The following is a 20,433-nucleotide window of genomic DNA, read 5'->3' as shown; positions in this document are numbered from 1 at the left end:
GAATGTGGGAGGAAACCGGAGCACCCGGAGAAAACCCACGCAGGCCCGGGGAGAACATGCAAACTCCACACAGGGAGGCCGGAGCTGGAATCGAACCCGGTACCTCTGCACTGTGAAGCCGACGTGCTAACCACTGGGCTACCGGGCCGCCTTGCTGACAAGCATTCAATGTTAATTTGTAATACCACCAATGACAAATAGCTGGAGGATATGTCTTGCGCTTACACGACTTCTCTTACTGTCCTACACTACAATGTGATAAGGCCAAAATATTTTGTTCAGGACTGGAGCATTTCATTCATTTTTTGAGCCAGGCATGTCCCACTATATTTTAACTCGGGCTGTCAACACGTGGATATTCTCAAGCCTAATTTACCTTATTGCCTTGTTAGGGCAAAAAATGGAGTGCACTTTAATTCCTTGACACGAACAATGGTTCACTTTTGTGTGAAGCAATTTTTTAAAGTAAATTTACACACAAGGTAAAGAAAACGCGGGACTCTCTAAGACTCGCAGTGGCTTAACGTGGCCTGAATCACCCTATGTCAAAATTGACTAGACTTAACATGAGGCACTATTTGAATATGTAAAATGTATTCAAGGCTGTCACTCAACGGTGTTATCCTGCAAGCAGCCAGCAGGCTCTCATTATGCAAACTCAAACAAGACTGTGGAATTGAGTTTGCTGTCCCAGAGTAGCTTGAGCAAATATCCTGACAAGTCATATTGGAGGGGACTTAGAAGTTTGCTTAGGTCTGAACATCCACACAACGCCTTGCACGTGCAAGAAATTTTGTCTGCGGAGAGAGCCGAGTAAACAAAATCCTGATCCCCAAACACAACAAATCGTAATCAACATGAAGCAGTGCTTTGGACTGGAACAAAAAGATGTCCATCTGTACATTTTGTGTGCAAATACCCTCCTTGAGTTGAAAACGACCCTGCTTTTAGTGACCTGTATGAGCTGAATTTATCGGGAAACAACATTAATGAAAATATTATTTGAAGTCTTCCATCCCCAGTTTTTAAAATTAAAGGTGATGAAGAACGTGCATCATACAGTATAGAGTCGCAGGCCAGATGCTGTTCAATGACTCATATTATCAAAGATGGTGCAACAGTGCCCTCCCATGGAGGTAGTAATCTTTGATTTCTAGCGGTCAAAAATGCCCCTATTAACTAGCATGGGCGGGGTGTGTATTCTTCACGATTGTAAAATGTTTTACAAAAAGTCAACCTAGATTTGAAATTTAGCCTCTTTTTTGTTGCACTTGTACATTCTCTTCTTCGATTCTGAGTCATGGGGATCCCCAGCAGAAGGCAGGCCTTGGAGCTACTGTAGCGGCAATTTGGCACAGGTTGGGCCACAGTGAATAGAGGAAAAAAAATGAAGTGAAACCAATTGCTCTTTTATGTATGTTCAGTATATACAGTGCATCTTTACGCATTTGTGGTTTGGCATTTTCAGAGTCACCAAATTGCAAATTTTGGGGGCAACCGACACCACTGTTACTCACGGAATGGCCGCTTATTTGCGGGGATTTTGTGCTGATCCCCCATTTTTTTTTCTTTTGAATATCAGACTTCCTTTTAATCATTATAAAACAGGGTTTTGCTTTAAAATGTGGATATGAATATATAAACAATGGTCTTTGCAAAATTTACACACAAAAATGGAAAGGCACCATTTAAAATACAGTATGTAACAAAAGACACTTATCAGGAAAATCTCGTTACATCAACTTGTGAATTGACAAATAACAATTTTGTTTTTACAGTGATACATTGTATAACATTTCATTCAATACAACAGACCATCATTTGTTTGTGCTAAATCAGTTTTTTTTGGTCTGATTGAGTAATTTTATAAAACATATTTTTCAAAGTCATTTTATAAAAATAAAAATGGTTTAATGGAAAACTAAAAAATGTTCCTAGGTGTGATTTTGAACGGGAATGGTTGTTTGTCTATGCAATTGGCTGGCAACCAGATCAGGGTGTCACTCGCCTACTACCCGAAGACAGCTGGGATAGGCTCCGGCGCACCCTCCAAGGTGAGGATAAATGGATCAGAAAATGGATGGATATTTTAATGGACTAAGTGTAAACTAAAATGCTTTGTACATGACTAAGCATGTTTCCCTTCATCCTGCAGATTTGTCAGCACTTTTGCTTGGCAAATTTGGCAAAATCAGCATCATTTCTAAATTTCGGCCGTATTGTTTGTCTGCAAATCTTTTGGCTTGGACACAAAAGAAAAAGAACATTCACATGAGAAAAACAGCTGGGTCGGACTGGATTAGGCGGCAGCTCAACAGACAATAGGACAAATACTTACTGTCAGCTCTGGTAGGTCAGCAAAAAAAAAAATCATGAACATTTTTATCTAAAATAGGCTCCAATTATGATGGTAGATAAACGCTTTAACATTTACTTTCAGAAAAATAGCAGGGTTGCAGAAAAAAGGAGTGTTGCCGCTCTTCGGGCCTTTGGCATCTAAAGTGCTCGGTTCTACAGACCTCTTTATTATTTTATTTTTTTTTGCCCTTTTGTGCCATGCAGCTGAAGTGTGAGTGAGTGTGAGAGCTGAAGGGAATGCTGAAATCAGGGCAACACACTGATATTTGCTCCGTCTGTGAAAACACAAAGGGTCTGAGCCGGAGCAGGCTTTTTAAATGTGCCGTCTCTCCAGTGTTCCAGATAATTCTCTTCCTGCTGACGGCATTCTCATCATGGCAGTGAGGGATCAAAGACGAGTGGAGAAAGTCATCCCACTCTGCTTCACAAAGCTGATATATGCGAGGTCATTTTGCTAAAAGTGCTACTTTAGGAAGCTTTTATCGAGCAGGCGCGAATGGCCATCACTTATTTTGTTCTCCGGGCAAAAAATGAGGTCCTGCAGGTTAACTCTGGTAATGCGGTGCCGCGTTAGCTGGCTGTCCCTGCACCTTGAAACAAAGCAGAGACAAGTATGTTTTTATGTCCCTCATTTCAAATAAGACACATCAAGCCTGCGGCAAAATGTTAAACATTGTCTACCTCCGCACTGGAACCCTTGAGAGGCGAGTCCATTTTGCGCTTTTTCCTGCGACCAGTTGCTGCCAGCGATGTTAAGTTGGCTTTCTGCTGCTTGATCTGCGCCAGCTCTTGCTGTTGCATCTGGATTACAAGCAAGACAAATTCACCCTCATGCCAAAGAAAGAATCTTACATGGTTATGGTGACATACTGTTTAGGACAAACCTCTTTGGCCTTGTGTTTCAGTCTGAGCTGCTCCGGGTCTTCTTGTCGTGACCGAGACTTCGGGAAATACGACAATTAAATTCAACTTTTCTGCTATTTCCATTTAGTGTATTAATTTGCTTATTTGGCTATCCAAGTCATATAGTAATTGTTCCTGCTAACCATGGTAACTTCTTATCAACAATTTACAATATACCGTAAATTCCGGGCTACAGACCACACCTGATTAAGAGCCGCATACTCGGATTTATAAAGAAAAATCTATTTTGTAATTATATGCGTGTGGAAAAAAAGTAGCGGCTTGTAATCCGGAATTTACGGTAGTATAAGCCTCAGTCCACACTACCACTAATGCTGCTGATGTTGTGTGTTGTTGAGTTTTGTATTTATTAAACCATTATTTTATTTTATTCTATTTTATTTTTTTACAAAATGCACTAAGGAGTGGCACCCAAATTTCGTTGTATTCTATACAATGACAATAAAGGCGATTCTGATTCTGATTCTGAGTACACGCTTACAGTCAACCACACAGAATCACTTTTCCTACACATACTGTACTTAATTGTTCTTTTAATTTGACAAAATATGATGCAACTCAGCTATTCAAAAGAACAGTGGGCTCAATACATCATCACTTGAAGAGTTAAAAAGTTATTTGAAAACTAGACAACAATATGTTACAATTAATAGTATTGTGTCAGAAATTCGAAAGGTTACCTGTGGAGTACCACAGGGGTCAATTATTGGTACTAAACTATTTAGTTATACATCAGTTGAATTTGCAGATTTAGAGATTCTTTTAAATATGTCAGTTTTGCATATATAAGGGGGAAAAAAGAAAAAAAATCCTCACCTCCAGGAAAGGTACAAGGAATGGCTGCAGTGAGGAGTTGAGCTCATTATACAAATTGGTGGTAAACTCTTCCGGTTCCATCTTTGCATCCTGTTGCTAAACAAACACAAAGGCTGTATTACAGCTGAATTAATTGAAGATATCCTGAATATCTTACTTGGAAAGCAGTATAACAAGGCCAGGCGCTAAAACATGGGTTTTGAATGTTAAAGTTGGGTATCTCTTAATTCAAGGTGCCACTGTACTTTTTTGACACCAATTATGACTTGCCTATTACGCAGGGCTTCTGTGCCATCATCTAGCAAGACAGAAAGCAAATAGCTGCAGCAAGGTTTCAGGGGGGGGGGGGGCTGAATAGGTTGATTCATGAATAGCAAAGCGCCCATAAGCGGGTGTTCATTGTATCAACAAAAACTGGTACCCACCAGCAGATCTCTGATCAACTCTTGGACTTTGGTGAGAGTTCTAGAAGACTGCTTTTGAGTGGATGCCATTTTTATCAGCATAGAGAAAGTTTCTGCACTTTTCCCCATTCTCCAGTGTCTCCTGGAAGGAAGAAATACATTTGAGCTCTTCAACATCTGGATAGCATATTTTATATCCACAATAAAAATTCTCTCTCACGACTATTGTTGCGGATGGAGTGGCAAGGCTAATAGTAACCCCCAAGGAACCCTCCCCTTCACATTACTCCCGGAACTGTAGAAGTAGGCTGAACCGTTGCGGGGGCTCCTTGCAGCTGTCCCATGGTGATGGCATTTCCTGCCAACATGACAGCATTCTACACAGTCCTTTGGCGGTAGAGGGACAAGGAAATGGCCCATGTCAGCATAGGCTGAGCAAATGCTATACTGTATTAATACTTGGGTAGGTTGCTGGTAAATGATCTTAAGCCAGGAACTGCAGCAATCAGCTTGTATCTTTACCAACAAGCGGACATACCTTTAGTCCCTCAACAAGTTCTATGAAAAGAAATGCAAGCATACGAAAGGAAATAAGTGATGCCGAATGCCACAGATGTGGTTTGTGGCTCTCACTCGAAGCACATACAGAACTGGGTACACCACAGGTTTCACACTTGGCCTGCTGACATTTGGATGCATGTCAAATTTAACTGTAGCACCGGGGGTCTCTGCGGTGTGGCAGCTGAGGATCATTTGATAATTGTGGTGGAGGTAACAGCACGAGCAAGGGGTGATGCATCTGGACCCTGTACCAACAGGGGAGGATAGGAACGTTTTTCACATACAGTCAAAGTAAAAGAAGTGCTTTCGACCATTGGCTTTAAAAACATGTTTTTGGACTTTGAACATTCTTGTTCAGTTAGAATTACAACCGGGGGAAGAAGTCGACCAAGCCGATCACAGAAATAGGTCAACACAAATTGATTCTATTTTTGGCATCATTTACATGCCAAATGATCTTCCTGGTGCTTCCCAATCATCCCCTACCCACACCACCCGCAAGGTGTTTGTCGACTGCATATCATGTTAAAATGTGTGAAAGTTACTTGATTTGATGGAAGAGTCATTTGGATCATCAATTCTAAAATGAAACGATAGTGACTACCCAAGTTAAAGCAACAAACTATTTGCAGCATTTCAAAGAGCACCATTAGGGCTTGAAATTTAATATGCGATTGAACAAAGTACCTCCAACATGCGACTGGTCAACCTCTCCAAACTGTATTTATTTATAGCCTCTTCAGAGGCAAAGAACGGTGAACAACATTTCTTTTTGCTAGGTAATATTTGTCCGACTTGAAGGTAAGTCTTAGAAATGCATTCCTTGCTGCTCCAATAGTCAATGAAGTGGTGACAGAATTCAGATTGCTGATCAGCTCCCTCCCAATAGCTGTCTGACACGCCTTGCAGACAAGCTTTGCCGTCCGTGGCTCTCAGCCACTTGGCTAAAACAATTCCAGATGACCCTCTCTGCAGCTGGAAGGTCCGCAGGAATGCAAGTGATTTTTTTTTAAATCAGAAAACAAAACATTGATGCTCTTCCTCGCCGAACAAACGTGCTCTGAGCATAACTGTGTTACAAGTGACAATAGTCGAACTTGGAAAATGCATCACTTAGAGAATTTTATTTTCAAAGTACTGTACAATACCTGTGCCACCCAGTGGACATAAAAGGAAATGCAGTGTAATGGAACACATTGTTCATTATCAGCTCATAGGTCGATAGATAGATAGATGGACAGATAGACAGACAAACAAACCTTTTTCACGGGTAAAAGATGATGAAAACGTACAAGAATCTGAACTGGGCTCCTTGAATTTAAAACTATGAGAAGCATGATGAAGTATGAGGTGTGCTTTGAAATCAAATCTTTTTACTTCTTCGCATGTGGTTTTCATCAATTTAATGTCTTATCTGCGACCCTTGTGAGGCTAAAGCAGATCAGAAAATGGACGACATTCATACCTATTAGTGATAATGGAGTCTTCGAGAAATGTGTAATCAGTGGTTGTAAGTAGTGTACAATTACTTACTTCCTGGTCTGTTTCCTGGATGTTTTCTGTTCAGGACATTGCTCTGCACCCCATAAAACCATACAACCATTAACATTTGTTCTCCATTATCAGTTTGAGTGTCTCCTTCATTGCTCATTATGCCAGTTTTGTAGCACTTGTGACTGCAATGACACATCAAATTCTTTAAAATATCATTCAGATTGTGTGTTAGCCAATTTAAATCTAGTAGCATTCATTTCACTTATTACATGAATGCCAATTAATTTCAAGTTAAGTTCATGTTACAAATGGTCATGGAATGATTCATATACAGCTAATCAGATGTGTGGATGAAAAGTTCAGTTATTGCCTCATCATGGCCAGGTGTGAAACGGTGGTGGGCGTGGCTTATGGTTGGCTCAGAGCAGACCTTTCAAATTTCTAATTGTTGATTGTATTGTGTGGGTTAAGCTTGTGAAAAGTAGCCATGAGTTCTGCAAAGCCATACATCGGGTGCAAAATAGGGCTACTTTCAAGAGCCCAAAATCGCTATGAAGGCATTTTGTATACAATCGACAAAGTAAACTCCACAGTTGTGCTGGCAAAAGGTAAGTGAAAATGGCAGCAATCCACACAGGGACTTTTGAATTCAGGAACAATAAATTGTAGTTCATTCCTGTCTTCTGATTAGTCAAATGTTTTGGAACGGAAGGACGACCTACTGACAGACCGACAACTCCCAGAGATGATATTTATGAGTATATCACCTTCCGAGGAAGTGATATCAAAGATATCACATTGTGTGAAGCCCCAAAGCAACATGGCCTACCTCAAGATCCAGCAATAGTACAGGTGGGGAATGGTTTTCCAGTGACATCACACACTCTTCCATTTTGTATTGGAATAGAGAATCCTACGCATCTCAATGCAGCAGACAAACCAACACCAATTATGTGATTAAAAACTTTCTGCGCAATGGCATTTATCTGATACTCTGATGGTAAGGCTCTGATGTGTGCTCGTCGTATCTTTTTACCAGTCATCAAGTGTAGGGCCTCTTGGATCATTTAGCCCATTTCAGATGCCTGCCTACAGCCAGCTTGCTGCCAGTTCACTTCTTGGTCATCAGCATGCTGCAGCTGTTGGACTTGGTAAGTCGCTGACAAATTCCAGCTTTTTCATAAGCTTTACACTTGGTGGCAAATGTTTTCCAATTCATTCATTCATTTACAATTCAGGGCCCATCTTTCCGGGTTTGCATGTTCGAAAAGGCCCCATGGTGGAAAAGGCGGTACAGACTCTTCGTGTGGAAGAGTTTAGTAACAGCAGAGTTTTGGCCACTCCTCAGGTGCCAGATCAGCACTGGGAGAAAAGCAAGCCCCTAAGGGTGAGAGGAGAAACCAGTAGAAGGGGAATTGGACCCAGCAGTAAGTGTCATGTGTATTCCTTCCCCAATCTGGCAAATTGAGCATTAACATTTTGTTTGTTTTAAATGAGTATCAGTGATGCAACTTGGACTTTTTTCCTTGGGGGGGGGGTGACATGTGATGGCCAAGGCCATATCAGGGGGGCCGCAAAACAAACACGTTAACGGTCAACACCTGTTTTTATATTAAAATAAAATTTGCATGCACACACTTAAAACCTTTGCAATGCCAGTTACAAATACAGACACATTTTTAAAGAGTAGCTCTTGAAAATGGAAATTTAAAAATAAGTTCACAATAGTCTTATAGAGACCAATCATATCGTGTCCCCTCAATTTTTAATTTTCAATTTCCCCTTTGAAAAAGACAATTACATGCAGGCTCGCATCACTTGCAGTCAGTGTCTTAAAATCTCCACTTTCATCTTAAAATGTCAGGGAAAATGGACCAATGTAGATGGTGAATTTAATATTCAAACTTTTCAACTATGGGAGTATATAGACAACTGATTGTCTACCACTTTGAGTGGCCTTCTGATTAATTCCCACTATATTTAAACAAACCCCCAAAGTTCGTCAGAAAAATGCTTATAAATATTAGTTTTGGTCCCCTCGTACAAAGTAGAATGAGGGGGGGGGGGGGGGGGGGTAAGAAAAGAATTACTGGAAAAATCTGAAAATAGGCCTGTGCCCCTCCTCTAGCTCTGCCAGTATTGGGTATGAATGAAGAGAACCTGCATGTGCATCGTTCATGCAATGAAGGATGTCACTAACATTCATATTGTTTGAAAGGGAGGTCAGGCCCAATTGTGCCCAATTCTCTTCAAGACTCATCTGAGCAGCAGAATGGAAACGGGCCTCCTGCCAGACGACAAGGTAAATATTACTGAAATGGCAGACAAGCAAGTCTGACATGAATAATTTGACTGATTTGAGTTGTAGGTACTCGAAGACGCAGGAAGCGGAGTAGGGGCCCGCTGATGGTGGCCAAGGTCCCTTCAGCCACCCTCAAATTTGACACAGATTTTGATTTCGATTACTCAAATGCACAGTTCCACAAGGAGGCGTTGGCGCGGGAGGTGCAGGATCATTTAAAAATGAAAGGTTTGTTCATTCAGCACCAGTTGCAGCTTGGGTTACGCACCTTCATACAAGTTTAGCTTCTACTTGTCATTCTATACATTTGTCTGCAGATGCAAATGATAATACAGGCGAAATGCATAGCACTGAAGCACACCTGAACACACAGGATGATCATTCTGGACCAAAATGCTACTATGACAAAGCCAAGTCATTCTTTGATAATATCTCTTCTGATAATAAACTCAGGTATTGTAGCTTCTACAAAATCAATCCCACCTAGTATTCTTTAACATATTCATGCGTGTTTTGGGTGCAATGTTTGTTTCAGACTCACTTGGGCAGAGGAGCGGAAGCTCAATCTGGAAACTTTCGGGGTCCCTGGATGGTTCCGCAGGGGCCAAGGCTTCAGAGGCGCATATGCTGGAAGAAGGGGTCGAGGAACAACTCTTACTCGAAGCAGTAATGGACAGCTCTGAAGGTCAGGGTTGATGTATGCCCCCGGACTTTTTTTTTTTTTTTTTTTTTTTTTTTTATAAAGCCTGATTGTCTCACATCTATCATAGTTGCATGCAGGAACAAAATTCGATGGAATTTTTGCCTTTTTGGACCACTTGCGTTATGTTATTCCAATGCCACTAGGTTATTTTTAGTTATTTTTTTGCCTCTGACTGAATGGCTCACAAGTCTGCTTTCAAAGAATATTTTTCCCCACTTAATTATTGAGGTGCCCCCCCTAAATGTCTGTTTTGTTTTGATGCATAGACTTTGATTTGAGTGCAAATTGTTTTGAACTTCATCATGAAAATATTTTTTGCAAATGTGTAGCTCTTTGGCTAATCTGACCTTGAGGTTCATGAAATTGTTTTTGCTTTGGTAATGCCATGTGTCATTTATGTAAATAAACAGGAATGCTGTCTAATATGTGCTCCCGTTTAGGGTGTGGCAAGAAATGCAAACAAGCTGCAGTTGGCCATCATTAACATAAGGTCTGAATAACAGGACAAGAGACGCCTTTTATAGTAAAGGCTCAGAGATTCTTCTTGGTACAAATGTGAAGGGCTACCAGTTTGATATACACTTCTGAAATGACCGTGAATTATGTGAAGACACCTGGTCATGATTAGCAATATTCAACAATGTGGTAAAAAAAAAAAATCAAGTTTCTATTAATCTCTTTTAAAATGGATTCATAATATTCCAAGGAAATGTCCCACCTGTGAGGTGTTAGAACAGGCCAATTACTATTCGTGTGCCTCCAGGCACTGTTTCTCATCTCTGGTATACATCACAGAAAAAGAAAAGTGGTCAGAAGAAACAAACACGTGATGTCCTGGCTGCAGACTGCCACACATCCATCCGTCCATCCTCTTATCCTCACAAGGGTCGCAGGCGTGCTGGAGCCTAGCCCAGCTGCCTTTGGGCAGTAGGCGAGGTCCACCTTGAACTGGTTGCCAGCCATTCGCAGGGCACACAAACGAACAACCATTGGCGCTCACAATCGCACATTGGGGCATTTTAGTGTTCCATTAACCTGACATGCATGTTTTTGGAATGTGGGAGGGAAAAGGAGTACAAGGAGAACATGCAAACTCCACAGAGGAAGGCCTGGGCCGGCATTGAACCCTGCACCTCTGTGAGGTGGACATTCTAACCAGTCACCCACTGTGGTGTAATGTTGTCACTCTGTATCTCGTGACGGCAAGCTAATACAGTATATCGTCACCTTAAAATTATGGCTTATGTACTTTTTTTTTCCTTCATAAATCACAAACCAAATACTGCATATACTGTCTACCGTTAATGCTAATTTGAGAATGCAGGCAATTTTAGCCAATTTTTTAAGACAAAAATGTTTGTCAAAAAAATGACAGGCCATTATTCAGGTAATGATATCGACATAGTCATTGAAATTGCATCTTTCCTCTTATGTTCAGTAAAATTCCTGTTGCAATTTAACCAATAGCCTATTTGATTTTGCAGTGACTGTGGTTGAATTGCCATGCTTTTAAAATTGTAGCACAGTTAAAGCTGTTTATGATACAATCTTCAGAAAGCCATACGAAAACGAACTGAATATACACCTGTGTCCAATACATATAGAGAGAAATTAATAGATTTAATGATGGCCGAAGCATAAAAAGGTTGCCATTTTACATGTGGCATATCAATGGTGCATACATTGCCATCAAGCAAGTTCCATGTCGGCAGTAACAAGGATGATTTGCAAAATGGTGTGAATGTGGCTTGGACAGCACAAATGTTCAGCCTGTTGGAAAATAGTAAGTTGTCAAATTGTATCTTGTTTTGTATTTTTTTAAGTCTACACTAGGCAATCAGAATATAAGGACATTTAGAATCAGGGTTTATTGCATGGTTTTAGCATGGCTTTAGCCCTTTTCTCTTTCCCCATTATTTGGGGGAAATGGGTCAGTAGGAACACGGTTCGCGTTCCAAACCAATAGATGGCGGTATTGATAAAACAACCGGCGTAGAAGTATGCGAAAGTTTGTCCCTCTGCGGTTCTCGTCGTTATTTTTCCTTCCGTTCATATCACGATTATTTCTTCACCGATAAAGCTGGAACAAAGCTAATCGTGGCGGCGCAAACGGTTGAAAAGAAAACGTGGAAATGCTAGCGACATTATCGAGGTTTCAGGCTCCTCTTCGTCGACCTCCAGACAGACCTTTGGGACTTCGGTGCCTTTTAGCGGAGAAGAAACTCACTTTGACGGCTTGCTGTCTGCTTCGAGCGGCGCGGAGACTGCAAGTCCTCGGCAGATATGTCAGCACCGTTGCTCCACTGCAAGCCAAAGTCCGAGCTCAACAGAGGAAAAGGAATGTTTCCGAAAAGAAGCTGGTACGTCTTTGAGAATCTGACACTTGATTAAACCAGTGCAATTTAATGGCCGCGATCTCTACATGCTCATGAAATACTTGGGAATCGGGACCAATTATTTACTACAGTACCCTACAAACAAGTGCGTGCGTGCGTGGCTCGAATGCAACAGTGAAGCTCCTTCAGTCTTTTTGAGATAAACACTCGCTTATTAATCATGTCTGGCTTTAGACAATTTACGGTGTTGCTCAATGCAATAAAAACGCAGAATTACGCAGTTTGTTTCACTCAGATTTATATTCATACATAGGGTCACCATTAGGAGTATTTTTTTTCCAATTTTGATATATTTAACTCTGTCATGTAAACATATGCGGCATGTCATGTTACATTCCTGAGCAATGAACTTTCTGAAAATAAACACTTTCACATAACTAATTTGTGCATATGGAGTGCAAAACTAATATGCATAAAAGTTGTGTATAACCGATAAAGTAAAATGCATCCATCCATTTTCTAAACCACTTATCCTCAGAAGGGCCGCGGGCGTGCTCGAGTCTATCCCAGCTGTCTTCAGGCAGTAGGCGGGGTACACCCTACTGGTTGCCTGCCAATTGCAGGGCATACAAAAACGAACACCATTCGCACACCCAATCAACCTGCCATGCATGTTTTTGGAATTTGGGAGGAAATCGCAGTACCCAGAGAAAACACACGCAGGCATGGGGAGAACATGCAAACTCCACACAGGAAGGCTGGAGCTGGAATCGAACCCTGCAACTCTGTACTGTGAGGCCCACGTGCTAACCAGTAACCAGTCACAAGTCATCCTGAATCGCTGGTTTCCATGACACTGTACAGCCAAAGGGCCTCGCATATGATTGCGGCCGTTCGATTGAATCTATCTTGCAATTCTGAGCATTTTCTGAATCGATAATCAATTTTGGAGGTAAGTTGCCATAATAGAGGTGCTGAATTGCCAGGGGAAAAGTTGCAATAATTTGTCTCCATTTTGCCACAACTTCATTTATTCTGTGTGGAATGTGTGTCTATTCAGTTCATTGTAAAGCCATTTGTGTTGTATGTATGGATACACTGGTTAATTGTACCTTTTACTGTTTAGTGAAAGAGCATTTAACTGTCACTGGCAGATGTACACGGTACTAAAGACTTGCGTTCTCACCAAATAAAACCATTGTCAAATTTAGATAAAATGCAGTGGACTCCCATTGAAAAGTGGCAAAGATTTTGTGCGTATTCCATTTAGTGAGTGCCGTCTTTAACCGCTTCAAACGAAAGGAATAATTGTTACGATTGTATTATTGTTAATGTTTTGTGTTCTGCTGTATTATTTTATGTCAAATGTTCTATAAAGTGGTTTCTTACAGCTACGGCTGTTGTAAAAGCGCAATATAAAAAAGATGCATTCTGACGTCTGTCCACAGAGTCGTTACTTTGTAGACCACCGATGTGTGCGATTGGTGGCCGGTTCGGGCGGAAAAGGGGCTTGCAGCTTTCACAGCGAGCCTCGAAAAGAGTGGGGCGGACCGGATGGCGGAAACGGGGGTGATGGAGGAAGCATCTCCTTCAAGGGTGAGAGAATACTGTGGACCAAATGTGTCTCAAAATCTTGCACGCTGGACACGTTTGAGCTCAATTTTGGATTGCTTTTATTTCAGCTGACCGGCTTGTCAAGTCTCTGGCTCAATTAGTTCCTGTATACATGGCAGAAGATGGAGAGTCAGGGGGCAACAAGAACTGCTATGGTCGCAATGGCCGCCCAACCTTTATTTGTGTGAGCCCAGACCGAATTTGTCAAGTTCAGAACCTACTTAGTCACTGTAAACCTTACATTTTTTTTAAAGGTTCCAGTTGGCACGGTGGTGAAGGAGGATGGCAGGACACTAGTGGATCTTTCGGAGCATGGCCAAGTTTATCTGGCTGTTTTTGGAGGGTCTGGAGGTAAAGGCAACAGGTTTTTTCTCTCCAATGAGAATCGCGCTCCAATGACATCAACCTCCGGAACTGAGGGCCAGGAGAGAGTCCTACATCTAGAGTTGCGTACTATGGCCCACGCCGGACTGGTAAGTGTCTTTTTTTTTAAGTATGAAAATGCATGCTGTTCATATTTGCAAAAATATGTGCAAACGTTTGATTTTATTTTCAACACATTTATTCCATCAGGTTGGTTTTCCAAATGCCGGCAAATCCTCTCTGTTGAGAGCCATCTCCAATGCCAAGCCTGCTGTAGCTGCTTACCCTTTCACAACGCTCAACCCGCATGTAGGAATTGTCAAGTACAGGGATCATGAGCAGGTGGCAGGTAGACAAGCTAACAAGATTGTTATATGTATTTTAATATGGCATGATGATGCTTCCAGTGCATCTGGAGAAGATTCATAACCCTTCACTCTTTCCACATTTTGAAGTAGCCGTTCTCCAAACTAATTTTTTTCTCACAATTCGACACACGGCACCTCACAAGGACAATGCGACAATGTTTTAGATTTTGACACTTTATCACAAAAGAAAAAGACATGGGGGGGGGGGGCAAACATAAAGTACCGTCTTTTTCGGACTATTAGTCACCCTTTTTTTCATTGTTTGGCTGCTTCTATGACTTATACTAGGGTACAACTTGTATTTGTTAAAATTGGAGCCAGGACTGACCCAAAATCCTGTTCCCTAATTCAGTTGACTTTCTGTACATTACTGCCACCTTCTTTCAACTAGTGATAGTGCATCAAAAGTATTTGGCAATTGCCAAAAAGCAGTCGAAGAAATGGAAGCAGAAGAAGAACTAGCAGATGAAGAATTGTAATTATGGCATCTAAAGTGTGACATAATGGCTGTCGCTCGCATGCAGTGTCTGCCACAGCAAGGATTTATTATATACAGCAGCAAAAGATGCAATAACCGACCAGGATTCTACTTTTGGCCACAATGTGATGCAGTCTTCTAGTTGAGCTTTTTTTAAACTAAACATTTTTCCCCCCTTAGTTAGAAGTGGAAGTTTTGTCCACCTGGAACTTGATTGCTGCAATCAATTTGCGGTGCGTTGGGAATTCTCTCTGAGGGCCCTGTATGTCTTTGGGGAGGCACAGTCCGCTGCTCTCATTAATTTCTGAATGGTGTATACAAATTGAGTTGGTTCATCAATAACGTTAAAAAAAACTAAACTAATTACATTTGTCAATGAATTTATTCAATTTTGGATTAAGGCTGAAACATAATGTCTAAATAGTGAATGCTGTGACTTCTTTCCGGATGCACTTATGTATTTGGCAGGCTTTTCAAAATGTCTGTGCTCCCTGTTACAGTGGCTGACATTCCGGGAATCATTCAAGGAGCACATCTAAATCGAGGCCTGGGCATCTCTTTCCTGCGGCACATTGAGCGTTGCCGATTCCTGCTCTTTGTTCTGGACGCGTCCTCTCCCGAGCCCTGGAATCAGCTCCAGCACTTGCGCTATGAACTGGACCAGTATGAGCCTGGTCTGTCTCAGCGGCCTCATGCAATCGTGGCCAACAAAATAGACCTACACGCAGCTCGGGAGAACTTGGAGACTTTGAAGAGTCGTGTTACTCAGAGAGTCATTCCCGTGTCCGCTCTAACCGGGCACAACACTGAAGAGCTCATCCTTCATCTTAGAGAGCTATATGACGGCTATCTCCATGGAGACGGCAGCACAGAGGGAGGAAAACCCACAAGATGGTAATAGGTATGATGCGAGCTTTGTCAGAAGAGTTCCAAGACTTGTATCACCAAAGAGAGTCCAAATCCAAACTATACGTTTTTCTCTTTCCACCTTGAACTGAATGCACTTTCATCGCCTTCTCTGCCACACGTTCACCCGGGATTCTTCGCAGCTCTGTCGTCATGGTCACCATGATGTTCTCCACCACCTTTAAAATGGGTCCCCTCCATGACATCTTTGGACCAGGTCATATGGGTAGTGAGCTTACTCAAGCGTGGGGTTGTCCTTTTCGGGCGGGAACTGTCAGACGCTCAGTGGATTGTCAACAGGTGACATGGTTGACCAGCCCTGAGTTGTCCTACCACAACTCTCAAGGTTTTGGTTTGAACTATATCTTTTATGTTTGCCAACGACTCCGCTCATCGGGTTTTCAGCTGTTGAATAAACATATTCAAATAGTTGAAGATGTTTGTTTTGTTTATTAATGCAATTTGGGATCCATACTATCACTCGTTTTATGTTAGAATTTCTGTACAGATTGTAAGTTTACCAATTAATAGTTGCCCGCAAATAAACCACAGCAAATTAAAAAGTCAAGGCTGCACATCATATATTGCAAATACAATGGATGAGTATTGATGCGCGGCCCGTGGTTCCAGTGGTTAGCGCATCAAACTCACGGTTCAAAGGTACTGGGTTCGATTCCAGCTCCGACCTTCCTGTGTGGAGTTTGCGTGGGTTTTCTCCAGGTACTCCAGTTTCCTCCCTCATTCCAAAAACATGCATGGCAGGCTGGTTGAACACTCAATTGTTCCTCGGTGTGAGTGTGAGCGCGGATGGTTGTTCGTCTCTGGGTGCCCTGCGATTGACTGGCCACCAGTTCGGGGCGTCCCCCGCCTTCTGCCCGAAGACAGCTGGGATAGGCTCCAGCGCCCCGCGCCCCTTGTGATGATAAGCGGTTAAGAAAATGGATGGAGTATTATTTAGGATTACATACACATGTGGAGAAAACTTGTTTGCCAACTGTTGTCAAAAAAATAACTTTAATCTGACAAAAGAATAATAAATATAAAAACTAATGAAAATTGACCCAATGAAAATCAGACATTGCTTTTGAATTTTGGTTTCTCTCTCTCTCTGTATATATATATATATACACACAGATTTATATATACTGTGTATATATATTAGAGCTGTCAGTTTAGCGCTTTTTTATTGGCATTAATTTAAAAGAATTTTAACGGGATGACATTTTTTCTCGCGAGATTAACGCGGCATACGTCACAAGCGGATGTTACGTTACTCTATAAATACACCAGAAACAAAATAACCAGCGCGCTGCAGAAGTCCACACCCATGTCTGTTTTGCCAGCCACGGCAGCGCGAGACACCGAAAACGGATACTTAAAGAGTTTATGAATGGAAAGTTTACTTTTAAAAAGTTGCCAGATTGCTCCACTGACAAGACCAAAGTTACCTGTATCATACAGGTATACGATGTATGCCACTGACGCGATTGTTACTTGTTTGGAACTATTTTGTGTGGAAGGTTACAGCGTTCCGTGTCTATATAAATAGGGCGGGTGGAGCTTCTCTGTGTTCGTCTGACAGTGACGGTGCGCTGCAGTGGTAGCGACCTTGCGAAAATAAAACGTCTCCAGTGTTGTCATCGAACCAAGTGTAGTCATCCGAAATGATGTCGACACCAAACCGTAGAGAGACTTCCACGCAAGAAGGACCAACAGAATCAACACAAAAAGCAAACTTGAGAAAAACGAAGTATGCAACCATGGTTTAAATCCACTATAGGCTGAGTACTAGTTTCCCTTAGATATGCACTTTATCATTTTATATTGCTCTGTTTTGAGTCTATAAAAAGAGCTGTTAAAGCAGCTGTTGTGTGACAAAATATTTTTTTCACTGTTGTTGATGGACAGTAATATTGTGTGAGAGATTATGTGTGAATAACTGCTCCAAGTGAAAAATGTTCATGTAAAATTGAAATTGTTATTTCAGTAAATATGTGCATTTCGCACATAGAAAACTGATTCATGATTCCATGTTGATGAAAGCATTAAAATGGGGAAAATAGGACAAAACATATAAAGGGAAATTCAGAAACGATAAAAAATGCGTAAGTAATCACGATTAATTTTTTAGTTCATTTGAGTTGCATTTTTAATTAGATTAAATATTTCAATTGTTTGACAGCTCTAATGTATATATATATATATACAGTACAAACTGGTCTGAACGAAAATGATAGTTCTCCAAGAAATTAATTAGAGGCCATAGAGACATTTTAAACCAAGGTGTGTACTGTAATTAGCATCACTTGTTGAAAGCTGACAACTTGGCACTGTTTTTTGGTGACATGGTATGTCCCACAATTAACATGGAATAGAAAGGGAAGTATTTTGTCTCAGAGGACCAGAAAGAAAATTATGGGGAAAGGCTATATAAAACCAGCGCTCTTTCATTAGTTTCTTAAAATTATTTTTTAATAACTCTGTTTTGTCCCCTTTCAATATTTCACGTATTTACAGTATGTTGTGAGAGAAGAAAGGCCACCGTTCCAAAGGCAAACTATGAGAGAGATGAGTATTCACGTCCTTTTCCAGCTGCATTTCTTGGTTTAGCAGAAAATAACACCTATTGTTGATTCCTGCTCGGTTTTTGGCTAATTAACTGATGATTCTGTTTCTTCCTCCTTTTTTATGTTTGAGCAGCCGTTTAGAGACTGCTCATTGACTCCTCTGTATTGAATTCATGGCGTTGTTTATTTAGTCAACCACTTGACGGCAGTCGAGGATAAATTTGTCTCGGTGACACATTCAACATTGCGAGAGTGCAGTTTTTACCCATTGTGCTGTTTTAAGAAAAATGCACATGAAGATAGAGAAAATAACTCGCACTTTCAAATGCAGTTGTCATGTTTTGACTTAACATCAGCTCATCAACTTAGTCACTTTTGTCACTCTCTGTTACAAAACTAAATACATTGATTTGTGCAGTATGCTTTTTGTTCCGAATCATTATAACACTCTGGAATGTGAAATTTGATTCTCTTTTGATTAACATGAACTGTACATAAAATAATGCTAAAGGACATTGAAAAAAAAAAAGATTTACTGCAAACATTAATTTCGAAGTAATCCACCGGCAGGTTGTCAGAGGTTTTGGGACAACTCGGTGCTACCTATGCTGCACCAGCTACAAAAACAACAAAGTGTATACAGGAAAAGTGGTGAATATTGCATGACTGTCTGTGTTTTATGTTATGTATAGCATTATATTATTTTGTTATTTTATGTTAAGAAACCTGCCTTGGTTGAATAATAATTCAATTACGTTGTTTCCGTTCACCCACCCAATGTACTTTGCGTATTGTTTTTTTTTTTAAATATGGTATTGTATTACTATCTATCTATCTATCTATCTATCTATCTATCTATCTATTTTATACCGCTTATCCAGGATCAGGTCGCGAGGGCAATAACTTTAGCAGGGAAGCCCGTCCCCAGGGCCTCTTTGCCGGTGAGGTATGCTCAGAACACCTCACCAGGGAGGCATCTAGGTGGCAGCCTAATCAGATGCCTGAGCCACCTTATCTGACTCCTCTCGACGTGAAAGAGGCTCAACTCCTAGCCCCCGCTGGATGACCGAACTTCTCACCTTAACCCTAAGGAAGAGCCTGGACACCCTGCTTAGGAAGATCATTTCGGCCGCTTGTTTCAGGGATCTCGTTCTTTCGGTCACGAGCCATAACTCATGACAATAAGTGAGGGTAGGAACATACATCAACCAATAAATTGAGAGCATCAACCTTTGGCTTATCTTTTTCTTCACCACGACAAACCGATACAAAGTCTGCATCACACCAGACACTGCACTGATCCGCCGATCAATCTTCCATCTATCTATCTATCTGTCTGTCTGTCTGTCTAGCCTAGCAATCTAGCTACAGTATCTCTTTATTTATCTATACACAAACACACACACACACACACACACACACACACACATTGTTGTCCAGTCCTTAAAGACTCTCATTCTTACCAACATTAGAAAATACTGATGTTGAAAGTCTTTATAATTTATCCAGGTATGGTGTTGTCTACGTTAATCCCTCCGAGGATCGGCCCCTAATTCAACAAAGCTCTGAGTGCAATGGCATGTCAGGCAGGTTTGAGCTGAGCAGAACCTGTGAGCTGGAGGATGGGCCTTGGCCATGCAAACTGTACCCATTTAGTGAATTTGCATATGTATGATTTTGTTATTTGGGATATTTCATGGCTGCAGCTGCTATGATAACGCTTCCCTCTGGAATGATCTTAGGTTAAACGTTAGGCAATCCTGCTCCATGTCCATTTTAAAAACTCATTTGAAAACACATCTTTCTTCCTTGGCTTTTGACCCAACATAAGACTGACACAGTTGTGTTGTTTCCTGGTGTCTACAGTATATGTGTTACTATCATTGATTTGTATTTTAATTTACCATTTCCACTTTCTTTTGTTGTTGTATCATTGTTATCATATGTTAGATATGCTTTGTTAAACCTACAGCTGTTATAAAATGTGCTATCTAGATCAAGTTGAATTGTCTTGTATTGTATAATATAAAGCTGAGTAAATACACTATATGTTCTTGTTCATTTTTAATCACAAATAAAAGTTGGACCATTTCTTCGTGCGGTTAGCGATATTATTCAAGCAGTTTAAACAAGGATTCAGGAGACAACATTCTTCAAAAGATTTTTTCCATCATGTATCCAAATGGCATGACGCAGACATCAATCTAACGTGTCTCTTTTACACACACAGCTCTTGATG

General features: G+C 41.0%; 2 protein-coding genes across 3 annotated transcripts; both read left to right on the top strand.

The window, feature by feature from the left end:
- The first annotated feature begins 7,044 nt into the window (after window positions 1–7,044).
- lsm14b (LSM family member 14B) lies at window positions 7,045–9,610 on the top strand. 2 transcript variants are annotated; one of them, XM_086130486.1, is made up of 8 exons: window positions 7,045–7,165; window positions 7,249–7,409; window positions 7,597–7,708; window positions 7,796–7,984; window positions 8,776–8,859; window positions 8,926–9,087; window positions 9,177–9,312; window positions 9,395–9,610. In XM_086130486.1, exons 1-8 carry the CDS (start codon window positions 7,045–7,047, stop codon window positions 9,540–9,542), a joined length of 1,113 nt encoding a protein of 370 aa, XP_085986612.1. In that variant the 3' UTR covers window positions 9,543–9,610. The 2 variants fall into 2 exon arrangements, with proteins under 2 accessions (XP_085986612.1, XP_085986605.1); XM_086130479.1 differs by having other exon boundaries at window positions 8,920–9,087.
- Window positions 9,611–11,601: 1,991 nt separating this feature from the next.
- mtg2 (mitochondrial ribosome-associated GTPase 2) lies at window positions 11,602–16,062 on the top strand. Its single transcript, XM_086114429.1, has 6 exons — window positions 11,602–11,922; window positions 13,347–13,494; window positions 13,581–13,696; window positions 13,767–13,985; window positions 14,086–14,224; window positions 15,222–16,062. The coding sequence occupies exons 1-6, from the start codon at window positions 11,695–11,697 to the stop codon at window positions 15,617–15,619; spliced, it is 1,248 nt and encodes a 415-aa protein (XP_085970555.1). The 5' UTR covers window positions 11,602–11,694; the 3' UTR covers window positions 15,620–16,062.
- The last annotated feature ends 4,371 nt before the right edge of the window (window positions 16,063–20,433 follow it).

Source organism: Hippocampus guttulatus, chromosome 1 (genome assembly GCF_054856545.1).
Source record: "Hippocampus guttulatus isolate MCC_2025c chromosome 1, RoL_Hgut_1.0, whole genome shotgun sequence".
Classification (NCBI taxonomy): domain Eukaryota; kingdom Metazoa; phylum Chordata; class Actinopteri; order Syngnathiformes; family Syngnathidae; genus Hippocampus; species Hippocampus guttulatus.
This window is presented reverse-complemented; position numbering and strand designations above follow the sequence as displayed.

Excerpts from the sequence above, each read along its gene's own strand:
- lsm14b (XM_086130479.1), top strand. The coding sequence starts at position 7,045 with ATGAGTTCTGCAAAGCCATACATCGGGTGCAAAATAGGGCTACTTTCA. Across the intron at positions 7,985-8,775 it reads AAGGGGAATTGGACCCAGCA|GGAGGTCAGGCCCAATTGTG; the intron begins GTAAGTGTCATG and ends ATTGTTTGAAAG. Across the intron at positions 9,313-9,394 it reads TCTTCTGATAATAAACTCAG|ACTCACTTGGGCAGAGGAGC; the intron begins GTATTGTAGCTT and ends TGTTTGTTTCAG.
- mtg2 (XM_086114429.1), top strand. The coding sequence starts at position 11,695 with ATGCTAGCGACATTATCGAGGTTTCAGGCTCCTCTTCGTCGACCTCCA. Across the intron at positions 11,923-13,346 it reads ATGTTTCCGAAAAGAAGCTG|AGTCGTTACTTTGTAGACCA; the intron begins GTACGTCTTTGA and ends GTCTGTCCACAG. Across the intron at positions 14,225-15,221 it reads GGATCATGAGCAGGTGGCAG|TGGCTGACATTCCGGGAATC; the intron begins GTAGACAAGCTA and ends TCCCTGTTACAG.